The 14,710-nt window shown below is 43.3% G+C and overlaps 1 protein-coding gene across 1 annotated transcript in view; it reads left to right on the forward strand.

Moving 5' to 3' along the window:
- The window catches only part of LOC129832386 (prostacyclin receptor-like), a 54,450-nt gene extending 40,301 nt beyond the window's left edge, over nucleotides 1–14,149 (forward strand). The window contains exon 2 of the mRNA XM_055896409.1: nucleotides 10,236–14,149. Within this exon, the coding sequence (XP_055752384.1) occupies nucleotides 10,236–10,526 (291 nt within the window). The 3' untranslated portion in view covers nucleotides 10,527–14,149. The remainder of the gene's footprint in view (nucleotides 1–10,235) is intronic.
- Nucleotides 14,150–14,710: the final 561 nt, after the last annotated feature.

Consider the following 14,710-nt stretch of genomic DNA (forward strand, 5'->3'; position numbering starts at 1 on the left):
ATGTTCGTGCCACACGGGACTGTAGCGTTGGTTTGTAGTCTGTACCTGTTTCGTGCGTTCTTCGTGTATTAGTAGTTCTCATGTTTTAGGTCAGTCTACGTCGTTTTTGTTGTTTTGTAATTTTCCAAGTGTTTTTTCGTCTTCGTCTTCGTCTTTAAATAAATCTATTATGTCATCATACCTCGCTGCACATTGGTCTTCCGATCCCTCTCTCCTCTCCTCGTCCGAGGAGGAGGAGGAACTAGAGTTCCGTTACATATATAGAGTTTTTGAATGAAACTTTTCATATCCTATTGGAATATTGAGTAAAATCCCTCCATCAGTTACACGTACACCCTTGTAAAAAAGACATGGGAATTCCAACAGTGGAGCAGTCTTAATGATTCACCGTGACGTGTCCTATTGGAATATTAAATGAAATTCCCCAGTTACAAATACTATGTCATTTCTGAGTTCACTGTCAGGTTTTAAGTTTCCCTGCATTTAGTAAATAAGCATACCGTTAAAACATAGATGGACCCGATCCATTAATCCTACATCGTAAAACCAGCAGGCAATACTGTGCCCTTTTTTTTCATCTCTTACATAGTACATTCAGATTTATTTACGGGCTGTTTAGAGAACGTTTTTGTTCAATCTCTGTTTATTAAATATCTCTCTGATCATTCTAGAAGTCTCAGTTCATGTGGAGAACACATGTTCCGCCCGCAGAACGCTCAGAGCTAGAGAATGCGGACAGCGGGGACTGCACCATTCTAATAATTGAAACCAGGCATCCAGGAACCCATAGCGGAATCGGTGGCTTTGTGTTTTAGCGACCACTGACCCATAGTTAGGGTTACTGCTACACTCCAGCTAAAAGCCCTCTCACCCCCTTACATATCCCATTACAGGCCTTGCCAAAACTGCTACTATGTGCCCCCTACCCCTAAAGGAGCCAAGGGAGCATCATTCTGTTCCCCTGAAATTCAACTTAATTATGAGATATTCATTTTAACGTTGCTAAATACATAGCAATAAACAAATATATAGCAATAAACAACCAAGCATAGTTGCTCTAACATGGGACTGTTGGTTTCAACCTAAATCCCTTCAGGGATGTGTGTGGCTGCAGCTGTATTGTATTTAAAGGGAAGGTTTAATGACACCATCAGTAATATAGAGGTCCAGAGGGTAATGTGTGGGCATTGCAGAGGACATGTCCCTGGAGTGGGAATTGAGAGAGTTCGTTGAGAGTTCTCAACAATTCCTTTCATAGCCATCCACACAGGGCATACACTGGATGACTCAACGTTGAATTGACGTCTGTGCCAGATGGAGACTGTGATCAGGTTTTGTTCATGTGTACCTACTGTGTGTTAATCAGTAACTGGGTTTGGATCGCACTTTATGTCCCTGATCAATCACCTCAGGTGTCCGCTGTGTCAAATCAAATCACATTTTGTATTGGTCACATGCACATGGTTAGCAGATGTTATTGCAAGTGTAGCGAAATGCTTAGAAAACAAATATATATATATTTTTTTTTTTAACACAGAAAAAAACAAATACTGCACAGTTTCCTAAGGACTTGAAGCGAAGCTGTCATGTCGATAGGCGCCCTCTTGCACTTATAGGTCATATTTCCTAGAAGTGTGTGCGTGTGTGTGTGCGTGTGTGCCTGTGAAGGAGGAAAGTAATAGGTCTGTGTGTTTTTGTTTCAGTGTGTGACAGTCAGTGCGTGTATCATTCCGGTCCACACTCACCCCTGTGCCCCTCTATCTGTCGTCATTATACGGCGTGTGTGTGTGAGTTCACCTGATATGCCCCTGTACTCCAGCACAGCACCTGTGTGCTGCCAGCTCCACTCAGCTGACAAGCCTTGCATGAGGCTTGGCTTGTGCAATCAAGAAGGGCTCATAGGAGCAGGAGCCTGTTTATCCAGTTTTTGTAGTGTGAGGCAACTTTTGACTGGTACTGTACAGTACAGTACATGTACACCCCCTGGACAGGACGCTAGTCTATCACATGGCCTTACCCCCCAATCTGTCTCTTTAAAGTAACTGTCCTGGGTTTCCATATTTCTATGAAATATGACCTACAAGTGAAATAGTTTTCCTTCCACAAAATGGTAGTTAAAACATTTTACTGCAGTGGGCTAAATCAGGGTCACGCAGTGTTTTTTGGTAGTCTTAAACAAATCTACTTTGTAACAAAAGTATACACCTCATGGTTATAGGCTTAAAAAAGAAGACACCTGTACCAGGCCAGATAAAGAGTTGAAATGTATATAAAGTTTCATATTTAATACATCACAGAATAATTGTCATAATTAATAAATATTATTTCAAAAAAATCTGGTGTTTCTATATCAAAAGTTATACACCAGATTTTTTTGAAATAATATTTATTCATTATGACAAATATTAATAACATTCCGCCCATGAGGCCACTGGAGTTCGATTTGTTAATTTGATAGCAGGACTATGTATGTTAAGAGCAGCTTTTCTGTGTTGGATGGTGTGGGCTTACCTCAACAGAATGAAGTGGGCATATACCGGTCATTCAAAATATTCAAGTAAGTAGACCACTGATTGGCCAGCTCATCCTCCTCAGAAATTTGACATCATGAGGAAATAGCAAGCTTTTTTGAAATGGTCTGTTTGAGATACAAGTTTGAGATGGGGTTTTTGAAGTGTTTTTTTTTTTTTTAAATCTACAGTTTATGCTTTGGCAACATACGAGTATAGGACAGGATTAGAGAAACTGCCCACTGGGCAGACACTGGTTGAACCAACGCTGTGTCTATGTCTTCTCAATTACATGACTTTCAATTAACGTGGAATATTCGTTGAATTGACATCTGTGCCCAGTGGGTGGAAGCATTCCTCACTTTTACCGGATGAAATTCTGACTTGTTTTTCCTTGAATATAGACTACACATACTGTGTAAGACATTAGTCAACTTTCAGATATGTGTATCCTCTTAGTGTTGATAAGACAGTGAGGACATGGAGTAGTAGAGGTAACTGGATATGACCACGAAACCAAAGCACAGAGACAATACAGTATATCCCTGAAGTAGAAGCCGTCTACCACATATGGTTCTTTTTCATGCTCTCTCCCTAGTCAACGCGCCCTGCCAAATTATTGAGTCGATCATGTATTCTGCATACCACAACAAATGGCCTGCCAAGCTCTGAAACCTTGTTCTGTCTCTCTCTCTCTCACTCTTCCTTTCCCTCTTCGTAGTTTTGTTTTTGTTGTTTACGTTTGTAGCTGTCTCTAATTTGAGCGAACACGCGAACACGCGAAACAGCTGTAAAGTTTACTCATCAATTAGTTGTGGGGAAAACTCTCTGTTTCTCCACGACCAGCCCCAATGCCAACAACTCTAGCACATGTTTTGGAGCAGCCCTGTCACCGAGGCTGTCAGTGGGTGGCTTCTGCAGTGGCTATACCGAAGAGGCCTAAAGACAACCCCGGTTTGTGTTCAGTAGGGAGAAAACGTTTGGAAACTGTGTGAAACGGGGACGCGCTACCAAAACTACTCAAATAAAGAAACAACAATTATCATTTTCTGTTGCAGAACGTTTCAAAACATTTTGCTATGGTGTGTCCTGCTTAACACTCCCTTATATTACCCCTGGTTTGTAGTAGTGTGCAGGAAGAAGTTTGGTGTGTTCTGGAAGCCGTTAGTCACAGAGAATCCTAACGAGAGTCTACGTGTCAGGGCTTGTGAAGTGGCTACAGTGACAGATCGTGCTGTCTCGGTGATGTAACATAAACTCATCCCACGCTACCTGCCTCTCTCACATGCCAACAGTTTTAATAGTAAAATACATGCAAAGACATGTACCTGCTAGGTAATCACATTTGTACATCAGAGTGACAGTCAGTAAACCCTGTGGTGCGGATTTCTGTCTTTAGAGATTCTTTGCTACAGAGGAAGGGACTCTGGGGAAAGGTCTAGTGTTCCTCATTGACCCCACACATATTCTGCTATTTCTGCTATTTCCTGCCATGTTTCTTCTGCTCTAATTTGGGCACAAAACTGGAGAAAGCATTTTCAATCACAAAACAAATATGAGCGTTTTTATTGGACAAGCTTCCTCCGTGTGTTACATTTTTTTTCTCCCGTTTTCCCCTCTGTTGAGGTGTCCTGGTCACTCCTGGTCTGTTCTTGTCCCTTCCGTTCTCTGTCTGTTGGTCCTAGTCCCACCATGTATAGCTGGAGAAGATGGGCTATGATCTCTGCCCCATTTCCCTCATCCTCTGTAACTCAGCCACACTTCCTTCCTTCTGGATGTGATTTGTGCCTCCTCGTTCTCCAATTATCGTCGTCCGGTGAGTGACGGAGTCTCTCAGGAAAACGATAGATGGTGGTTCTTAGGAAGTTGCTCTGATCATCAGATCTCGGGGGAAAAAAGCCCTGAGAAGATCCAACGGTAAACGCCTACCCAGCCTATTGCTGAAACCTTCTATTGACATGGCTAGCAACATGGCTAGATGTGCTTACAGCTTATCCAGTCGTCTTCTTTCGCCGTCTGAAAGTGGGGACTCCGGCACAGTGACACAGTGGCTACAGTTTCACTTCCTCTTTAATGTGGCCTCTATTGGCAGGTTCTGAGCTGGCTGCTACACAGCAAATGCAGCACTTTTCAGTCTTTATTTGTCTGTTTTATGGGTCAGACAGTGTTTGTGCTGTATATCGAGCCACATGCTGCTTCACGTGAAGTTTTTTTAGTTTTTTTACAACACCTGCCCTCAGTTCCCCTTAGTGGTAATGAAAAAGGACTTGGAACCGGAACAGGAGCTTTCTGAAGGGGAGAGTGCAAGCAGACCGAGGTGCGAGTGAGAGAAAGTGGGAGTGGAAGGAGAGGAGAGAGGTTTGAGCTTGTGAGGGGAGATCAAGATAATGGCAACAATGAAAAACGGGAGATGATAAGAGAGGATGGAGAGACTTGTAAGGAGGGGAGAGATAGGGAATGAAACAGAGTGAGAGAGGGGGCTAAGGGGAGAAGGAAGAGAGGGGGAACTGAAGAGGACCACAATTTGAGGGGTTAGTCTGAGTGGGTGGAACGATGTCAAAGCCAAGCTGCCACACCACCCCTAACTCACTGAGTGTGATGTCACGTCTCTGTGCGGCTGTGTGTGTGTGTGAGTGTGAGTGCGGATGCGTGCAAACATGTTCTCAGGGCTAGAAAAACAAGACTTAAGTAGCTGTTTTCAAAAACATTGTGGTGGGACAAAACATGGCTGTGTATAAAGTCAGTGAAAGTGTAATATTTCCTGGCAAACATCTGTTCTTTGTTACTTCAGTAGGCATCTGTTAGAAAGACTGTGTAACAATGATTAACATACAAGGATAATTATCAGATAATTATGAACAATACGCAGATAGTTGCCAAGAAAAGCACAGGATGACATTGGAGCTCGATTGCTGGGGTGAGTCATCATCATTTGAGGATGAGCTGAAGGAGAACTCTCTCTCTCTCTCGCTCTCGCTCTCGCTCTCTCTCTCTCTCTCTCTCTCTCTCTCTCTCTCTCTCTCTCTCTCTCTCTCTCTCTCTCTCTCTCTCTCTCTTTCTGAAGTTGCCCTCTGGCAGAGGAAATATCGACCTCGTGTTAGCTCTGGTCTGCGATGCCCAGTATCTCTTATCGTTGCCAGGCTCGGTATGAGTTATGAACAGACCACAGGCCCTGATGGGCTGTGTCTACTGGCGCCTGCCTGGTCAACATTGTGCTTGCATCTAGAACTGATGCCCCCTCCTCAGAGCATAATACTCTTTCCAGTAAGGGTACATTAGAGGCTTTATACAACCGCTTGAACAGGTCACCTATGTATCGTGTAGTTGGATACTTAGATAAAAGCTTTGTTTCCTTGCCGGTGCATACACAGCAGGTCCAGACCCCGCCTGGGGATTGAGCCTTCCGGGTAAATAACTCTTCTATTGTTACCAGTCAATACACAGAAGCCTGCTGAGCACGTGTACAGTCTTAATGGCTGCATTGTAGTCTCTCTGTAGCCTTTTTGGTCTTTCTTAATGCACACACACACACACACACACACACACACACACACACACACACACACACACACACACACACACACACACACACACACACACACACACACACAATGATTCCCCAGACAGCTGACAAAAGGATTGTGTAGACTGGTTCTAATTTTGGTGGACAGACAGAAGATATTGACAGACCGAGTGATTCCACAGATAGAATTCCCACGCGCACGCAGACGGGACACGCACGTTGTCTGAGAGCTAGACGTTTCTTCTCCATAATGGCTTGGCTGTGGGGAATAGGGTTTTAAAGGGTGTTGATCATACAAAGTCCAGCTACACACACACACACACACACACACACACACACACACACACACACACACACACACACACACACACACACACACACACACACACACACACACACCGTTTTCTCAGTACTAAGTAGATGAAAAGACTCTCAAGCCATCTTCCTAGAGTAGAGTATAGAAAGACCTCCATGGACCAACATAGATGAACGCTCACAGTATAGGAATGTCTCCCCTGGAAGAGTCCAAGTCTCCGGCTTTGCATTGATGCAAAAGTTAGCCCTTGTTTGTGACCTTTCATGGTGGCAGGTAGCCTAGTGGTTAGAGTGTTGGGCCAACACGAAGAAAATACTATAGTATACCATGGTATAAATACTATAGTATTCACTGTAGTGTTTTTGCTGACTTTGTTGACTGTAGTATATTTAGGGGCGGCAGGTAGCCTAGTGGTTCGAGCGTTGGGCCAGTAACCGAAAGGTTGCTAGATCGAATCCCCGAGCTGACAAGGTAAAAATCTGTCGTTCTGCCCCTGAACAAGCCAGTTAACCCACTGTTCCTAGGTCGTCATTGTGAATAAGAATTTGTTCTTAACTGACTTGCTTAGTTAAATAAAGGTTAAATAAATAAAATTCAGCCTGTGTTCAGAGGGTGGACTGTAATAACAGGCTGAGGAAAGTGAGAGAGTCACAAAGACAATGTGGTGACTGATGGGTGTAACGAGTGAGAAAAGATGGGTATTGAACCTGGTTTTCTGGTTGTGTTAGTGCTGCGTTCGCCCACTGAGCTATTGACAGTGATGCCCTAGTGCCATGTCTTGGTCTATAACCTCTCCTACAAAACACAGGAGTGTTACTTTGTGTTCTCATTCTCAGGAACAACTGAAGTCATTATTGGACTGCGAACTAACACCGTATCATCAAGACTCTGTTCACAGAAAGATGTATGAAAACAGGAAGTGTACTCTAAGTGGTTGTTTTCACGTGGAGTTTGCATGTCATTGAAACAGGATCTGAGGGGAAGGGGAGTAACAGTCCTTCAGGAGCCAAGATGGAGACTAATAGGCCGTTATGGGGCCTATTTCCTTATAGCAAAGGCCATCACCAGCACCAAATGGCCTATAATGTATCCATGCCTCCCTGATCCGCCCCCCACACAGACAGACTGTACCCAGGTAGATACACCCTTAGGTAGGTGTGTGTGTGTGTGTGTGTGTGTGTGTGTGTGTGTGTGTGTGTGTGTGTGTGTGTGTGTGTGTTTTATTATTCTTGTATATGCCTTTTCCTACTTATGGATTGTCCCCCCCCCCCCCCCCCCCAGACTGCCCTGCTACTGCAGCCTGTCACAGAGCCTTATAAACCACACACATTCATCAGTACGGAGCATGTTTAACCAGCGGCTGATGCCTCTCATCTATCCTGCGTTCTAAACCCGCACTCCATGGCAGTGCCCGTGATTTGTGTCTCTTTTAAAGGATACCAGGTCTGCCCAGAGAGCCATATGTGGCAGGGTGGCAAGGAGAAGGTGGTAACTGAAGCAGTGTTGTTTGTGAGATGCTTTGGCAACGCGTAACAACAAACATCATATTAAGCTTTTTTTCACAGTACACATCCAAATCACATTTCCGACAGGCTGTAATATATTAGTCTGGCTGTCACCAGCTCTCGAAGTCACGGCTCACTGAGTAGTCACCAGGGTCGTGCGTCTGCCCGGGTAATAATATATGACATTTAGCAGACACTTTTACCCTAAGTGACTTACAGTCCTGCGTGCAGATATATATTTTTTTTACATGTGGGTGGTCCCGGGAATCAAACCTACTATCCTGGCCAAGCACCATGCCATGCTCTACCAACTGAGCTACATAGGACCACAATTATCAGCCTGTATAGTATAGGGCCTCTTAACTCCTCTACTGTCTCGGGAGCTGTGTGTCAGACCTTTAACCTTACTGCCGCTGTTCAGACTCAGAGAACAGCCCATATAACATATACCTCCTCTAACTCAGCCTGGGGCTACAGTAATGGCAGTAATGGTAGATTTACTTCACTATCCCTCAGCATCCTCCATTGGATGACACATATTTCACCCCTACAGTAGGAGACCCTTTCACTGTGAATGAATAAATGACAGTGCAGCCCAGCACCAAGCCGTGGGACAAACAGTTAAATCAGGGAAAACATGCTGCATTTATAATTGATCCTCCACTCCCATGAATGTAATGAATTACACTAGCTGTGGTCCCATGTAGCCATCGTTAGTACTTAAATTAGGAAGCTTTCCTGCACAGTTAGATTTGTCAGCTTTGAAGAGGAAATAAGGGTCCTCGTGAGAGGGAAGACAGGCTATTCTCTCTCTCTGTCTCTGTGTGTGTGTGTGTGTGTGTGTGTGTGTGTGTGTGTGTGTGTGTGTGTGTGTGTGTGTGTGTGTGTGTGTGTGTGTGTGTGTGTGTGTGTGTGTGTGTGTGTGTGTGTGTGTGTGTGTGTGTGATGGTTCTTCTATCCTTGTTGGGACCTAAAATCCCCAACGGTCCCCACAAGGATAGTAAAAGACAAAGGCTATTTTAAGCTTAGGGTATGGGTTAGTGTTAGGTTTAGGGTATGGGTTAGTGTTAGGTTTAGGGTATGGGTTAGTGTTAGGTTTAGGGTATGGGTTAGTGTTAGGTTTAGGGTATGGGTTAGTGTTAGGTTTAGGGTATGGGTTAGGTTAGGTTTAGGGTATGGGTTAGTGTTAGGTTTAGGGTATGGGTTAGTGTTAGGTTTAGGGTATGGGTTAGTGTTAGGTTTAGGGTATGGGTTAGTGTTAGGTTTAGGGTATGGGTTAGTGTTAGGTTTAGGGTATGGGTTAGTGTTAGGTTTAGGGTATGGGTTAGGTTAGGTTTAGGGTATGGGTTAGTGTTAGGTTTAGGGTATGGGTTAGTGTTAGGTTTAGGGTATGGGTTAGTGTTAGGTTTAGGGTATGGGTTAGTTTTAGGGTATGGGTTAGTGTTAGGTTTAGGGTATGGGTTAGTGTTAGGTTTAGGACTAAGGGTTAGGGAAAATAGGATTTTGAATGGAAATACATTTTTGGTACCCACAAGGATAGAAAGACATAACGTGTGTGTGACGAGTGACTCTTTCGCTAACATCATTTTGTGCAATTTGGGGATTCACTTCCCTCCAAAAGGCATTACTACATTTCTACAGAAACATCAGTTCATTTTGTATTGTGTCTGTAGTTGTGGCAATGCAAATACAGTGTCTGCACAATGTTCTCTGCCTTTTGATCATCTCCAATGTCTGTTAGTGCATTACAGGACATCGTGTCTGTTTTGGCTAGTTAGCCCATGGTGGAGAAGAGAGAGCGTCGTGCTGTTCCTGCTCCCTCCTGGATGAGGATTTGGCACAGCTCAGGCCTGTAATGGTCCCTGGGTTGCTCCCATTCCGTCTTGGGTTATTACTTTTCACTCCCAGGCCTTAGCAACAGGGAAACAGTTGACACTGTGACACAATAACACTCCACCAGGCCACGTAATCAATTATGAGACTGTTTGTTGAATATATCACAGGAAATAACGGGATTGGAATGGGGCGGCTGAGATGCTTTTTAGCCAGCTGCTCTCTGTGGGCAGGATCTGTCTGTCTGTCTGTCTGTCTGTCTGTCTGTCTGTCTGTCTGTCTGTCTGGCTGTCTGTCTGTCTGTCTGTCTGTCTGGCTGTCTGTCTGGCTCATTCCGTCCTGTCGTATATACTGGCATATACACTGGCCTTTTTATACAGGGTCTTGTCCCTACTCCTCCCTCGCTCTTGTTGCTTCCCCCTTATTACTCTCTCTCCCACCCCCAGCACTCTATTTTTCTGTATCTCTCCCTCTCCCTATGTTGACCAATAAGAGTAACTACTGGGGATCCTAATAAACTGAACTCTTTCGTATTTAACTCTCCTCAGATTGCCGGTTTCGCCAATGCCATCGAGCCGGTGGGTGACGACCAGGAGAACCTGCTGGCATTCCGTTTCCAGGCCCTCAACCCCATCGTTGACCCCTGGGTGTTCATCATCTTCCGCAAGTCCGTGTTCCGCCACCTCCGCTCGCTGCTGCGCTGCCGTTTCACGGGGGGAGCGGTGAAGAACACGGCCCACTGCACCGTCTCCTTACCCCCTGACGACCACAGGGAGTCTCCTAAGCCCTCGCCCTCCGTCTCCCTGCAGCCCAAGCTATACTCCAGCCGGCCCCTCTGATGTGAGGGGTGGGACCCGGGGCAGGAAAGAGGATGAGAGTTATTGATGTATGTATGTGGGAGAGCAGACAATGGGGGAAGGGGTTCTGGATAGAGGATTTGGAGAGTTCACTTTGCTGACCACCAGTTCTTACAGGTGCCTTATACGCTGTTAACTAGAATACATATGCGTATACTGATGCATGAGCTACATATTTCATACATGGCCGTGCCGTATAAAAAGACTGCAAAGGAGTGGATAAAGTGATTGATTGTGCCTTTAAACTCACTGAAAACTTAACTCAAAGCAACTGAAATGGACAGAAACTCCTGTTCGGTACTGAATGTATGCAGGAGAGGACCACTAAGAGGGATTTAATATGGACAACCAGCCCTGGAAGGGCAAAGGTCAGGTCAATGAGATCTCTGTCAACGTACAGTACATACAGTGCCTTCAGAAAGTATTCCTACCCACTTGACTTATTCCACATTTTGTGTTACAGCCTGAATGAAATACGTGTTAAATCGATCTTTATTCTCACCCATCTACCCACAATGCCCCATAATGACAAAGTGAAAACATGTTTTTAGAAATGTTTGCACATTTTTGAAAATTAAATACAGAAATATTACATTTACATACGTATTCACAACCCTGAGTCAACACATGTTAGAATCAATCACCTTTGGCAGTGATTACAGCTGTCAGTTCCTCTGGGTAAATCTATAAGAGCTTGCACATTATTATTAAGAAAATTATTCAAACTCTGTCAAGTTGGTTGTTGATCATAGCTCGACAGCCATTTTCAAGTCTTGCCATATATTTTCAAGACGATTTTAAGTCAACTGTAACTAGGCCACTCGGGAACATTCAATGTCATCTTGGTAAGCTACTCCAAGTGTACATTTGGCCTTGTGTTTTAGGTTATTGTCCTGCTGAAAGGTTAATTTGTTTCCCAGTGTCTGTTGGAAAGCAGACTGAACAAGGTTTTCCTCTAGGATTTTGCCTGTGCTTAGCTCTATTCCATTTATTTCTATCCTAAAAACTCCCTAGTCCTTGCCAGTGACAAGCATACCCATAACATGATGTGACTACAACTATGCTTGAAAATATGAAGAGTGGTACTCAGTGATGTGTTGTGTTGAATTTGCCCCAAACATATTACATAACAATGTATTCAGGACACAAAGTTAATTTCTTTGCCATATTTTTTGCAGTTTTACTTTAGTTCCTTATTGCTAACAGGATGCATGTTTTGGAATATTTTTATTCTGTACAGGCTTCCTTTTTTTCACTCTGTCTTTAAGGTTAGTATTGTGGAGTAACTACAATGTTTGTTGATCCATCCTCAGTTCTCACATCACAGCCATTAAACTCTGTAACTGTTTTAAAGTCAGCATTAGCCTCATGGTTAAATCCCTGAGCGGTTTCCTTCCTCTCCGTCAACTGAGTTAGGAAGGACGCCTGTATCTTTGTATTGACTGGGTGTATTGATACACCATCCGAAGTGTAATTAATAACTTCACCATGCTCAAAGGGATATTTAATGTCTGCTCTTGTTTTACCCATCTACCAATAGGTGCCCTTCTTTGTGAGGCATTGGGAAAACCCTTGTCTTTGTGGTTGAATCTGTGTTTGAAATTCACTGCTCGACTAAGGGACCTTACAGATAATTGTATGTGTGGGGTAGAAATCATGTTAAACACTATTATTGCACACACAGTGAGTCCATGCAACTTACTATGTGACTTGTTAAGCACATTTTTACTCCCGAACTTATTTAGGCTTGCCATATAACAAAGCGTTTGAATACTTATTGACTCAAGACATTTCAGCTTTTCATTTGTAAAGTTTTCAAAAATCATCAACCATTTTAAATTCAGGCTGAAACAACAAAATGTGGAAAAAGTCAAGGGGTGTGAATAGTTTCTGAAGGAGATGTATATAACCACCCGCTGGGAAACCCAGGGGGGAAAATTGCACTAGGTCTTCTGTCCAGGTATCACTGGACACCATTTCCAAACTGGGCGAGAATGTTCCTGTTAAAAGATCTACTAATCATTCCGTTAGCTTACCAAAGATGGTATGGTCATGTCCACTATTACTACCTTATGGAATTTAGATTTCCTCACTTCATTTCCTCTCTGAATTATTTCACATCTTGAAAATGTACACACGATACATCGAAAACAGACAATATGCCCTTGCGTATGCCCGAGGCAATCAGGCCATTAACTTCAAATGACATTAACAACAGTGTAGTAAATCAACATACAGGAATGAGTAAGATGTGATTTGTTATGCTGTGTTTTATTGACAGCCTCTTTGCCCTCTTAACTCTTAGCTCTTAAAATGGCGGTCTGATCTGTCACATAGTTGAAGTGTGGGATGCAGCTTACGCTCTGTTTCGCTGCAGTGATCCGTGTAGCAGAAACAGAATCTAGGCCTGCAGAGGTCATGTACGAGGTCACAGCAGGTCACATTCATACAGCATGATGGCCTCTTCTGTATGCATGTCCCCTGGATCTATGGTCAAGTTTTAATGAAGGCCAATCTCTTTATCTTCTTTAAGGCTGAATTGGATCATGGATCCTACGCATGTGCACGTGACATGTCTTAAATCCATGCCTCAGTTTCCAGACCTTTGCATCCAACACTTCAGTCGACAATACGCTGTTGTAGGTAATCAAAGCAAGGGTGTATTATGGGCTCATTGAGAAAGACCTGTGTCTATGGAGCTATTCTGTCGTACAATATATTGTATGAACATTCCTTAGTGCACTCACGCAAGATGGTACCTCTCTTTCTTATCAAGCGAAATCATTTGACCTGTATTGTCACAGCAAAAATAATCCTGCAGCAACAGGATTTGAACGTTTAGTCCAGAATGTTGCTTGATCGCTGGTTAGTCTATTAGCTGCCAAAAGTAGGCTACATGAAAAGTGCAATGCTGTTAATATAACTGTGTGTCAGGGTGGGGTTTTCAGTGAAGCTCATCTGCATTTAATGCGGTGCAGTGATCAAATTAAGACCCTACATCCGTATGAGTTTGTTTGAATGTAGTCAATATTAGAAGCGCTGCTGTGTCTGTAGTTCTGTCCTTGAAAAAGCGTTTGAAGTTGTTGCTTTTTTTTGGTCCTCTTTCTCTTCCGTCACTATGGCTGTGGTTACACAGGCAGCTCAAATCGGTTATTTCCACATCAGATTCTTTTCAGAGCTAATCTGATTACAACAAAAAAAAGACCAGAATTGGGCTGCCTGTGTAAACTCAGATTCTGATAGTGGTTGCAAGTGAAAAGTGCTAAGTTTATGTTTGCTGGTGTTTAAGTGTTTTTTTTGTGTACGTTTCTATGTGTTCTCTCAGTTGTGTTGTATGGATGTTGTGTGGTGTCGTGCTTGTGTACGTGAGTGTGTTGTGTTGTGGTGGTTTTGTTTCCGGAGCTATGATGTGACTCGTGCCCAGCGTGTGTTCCAGTGTGGTTTCTTGCACTTGAGAATATACGGTATCAGATATGTTCTTCAGTATTGGGATCAATTGTAACAAATGTTTAAGTGAATACATGTTACAGACGTGTTATGTATAGGTTGCGGTACATGTTCCTATATAAAAAATATTCAAATGCCAAATAAAGATTGAAAGTATATGGTGTGAGTACCTTTCCACATGTACAGTTGAAGTCAGAAGTTTACATACATCTTAGCCAAATACATTTAAACTCAGTTTTTCATAATTTCTGTGTCACGCCCTGGCCTTAGTTATCTTTGTTTTCTTTATTATTTTAGTTAGGTCAGGGTGTGACATGGGGAATGTATGTGTTTTTTGGATTGTCTAGGGGTTTTGTACGTTTAATGGGTCAGAGTCTTGTCTAGGTGTTTGTATGTCTATGGCTGCCTAGATTGGTTCTCAATTAGAGGCAGCTGTGGTTCATTGTCTCTGATTGAGAGCCATATTTAAGGCAGCCATAGGCATTTGGGTTTTGGTGGGTAATTGTCTGTAGTTTGTAGTTTGTAGCTTCACGGTCGTTTGTTGTTTTGTTTCGTTTTGTTATAGTGTTCGTTTCGGGTTTCTCTCGTCTCTAATAAAAAGAGCATGTATTTTTCACACGCTGCGCCTTGGTCCACCCAATATCCTCAAGACCATCGTGACATTCTGGCATTTAATCCTAGTAAAAAAATCCCCGTTTTAGGTCAGTTAGGATCACCAC

Source organism: Salvelinus fontinalis, chromosome 33 (genome assembly GCF_029448725.1).
Source record: "Salvelinus fontinalis isolate EN_2023a chromosome 33, ASM2944872v1, whole genome shotgun sequence".
Lineage (NCBI taxonomy): Eukaryota > Metazoa > Chordata > Actinopteri > Salmoniformes > Salmonidae > Salvelinus > Salvelinus fontinalis.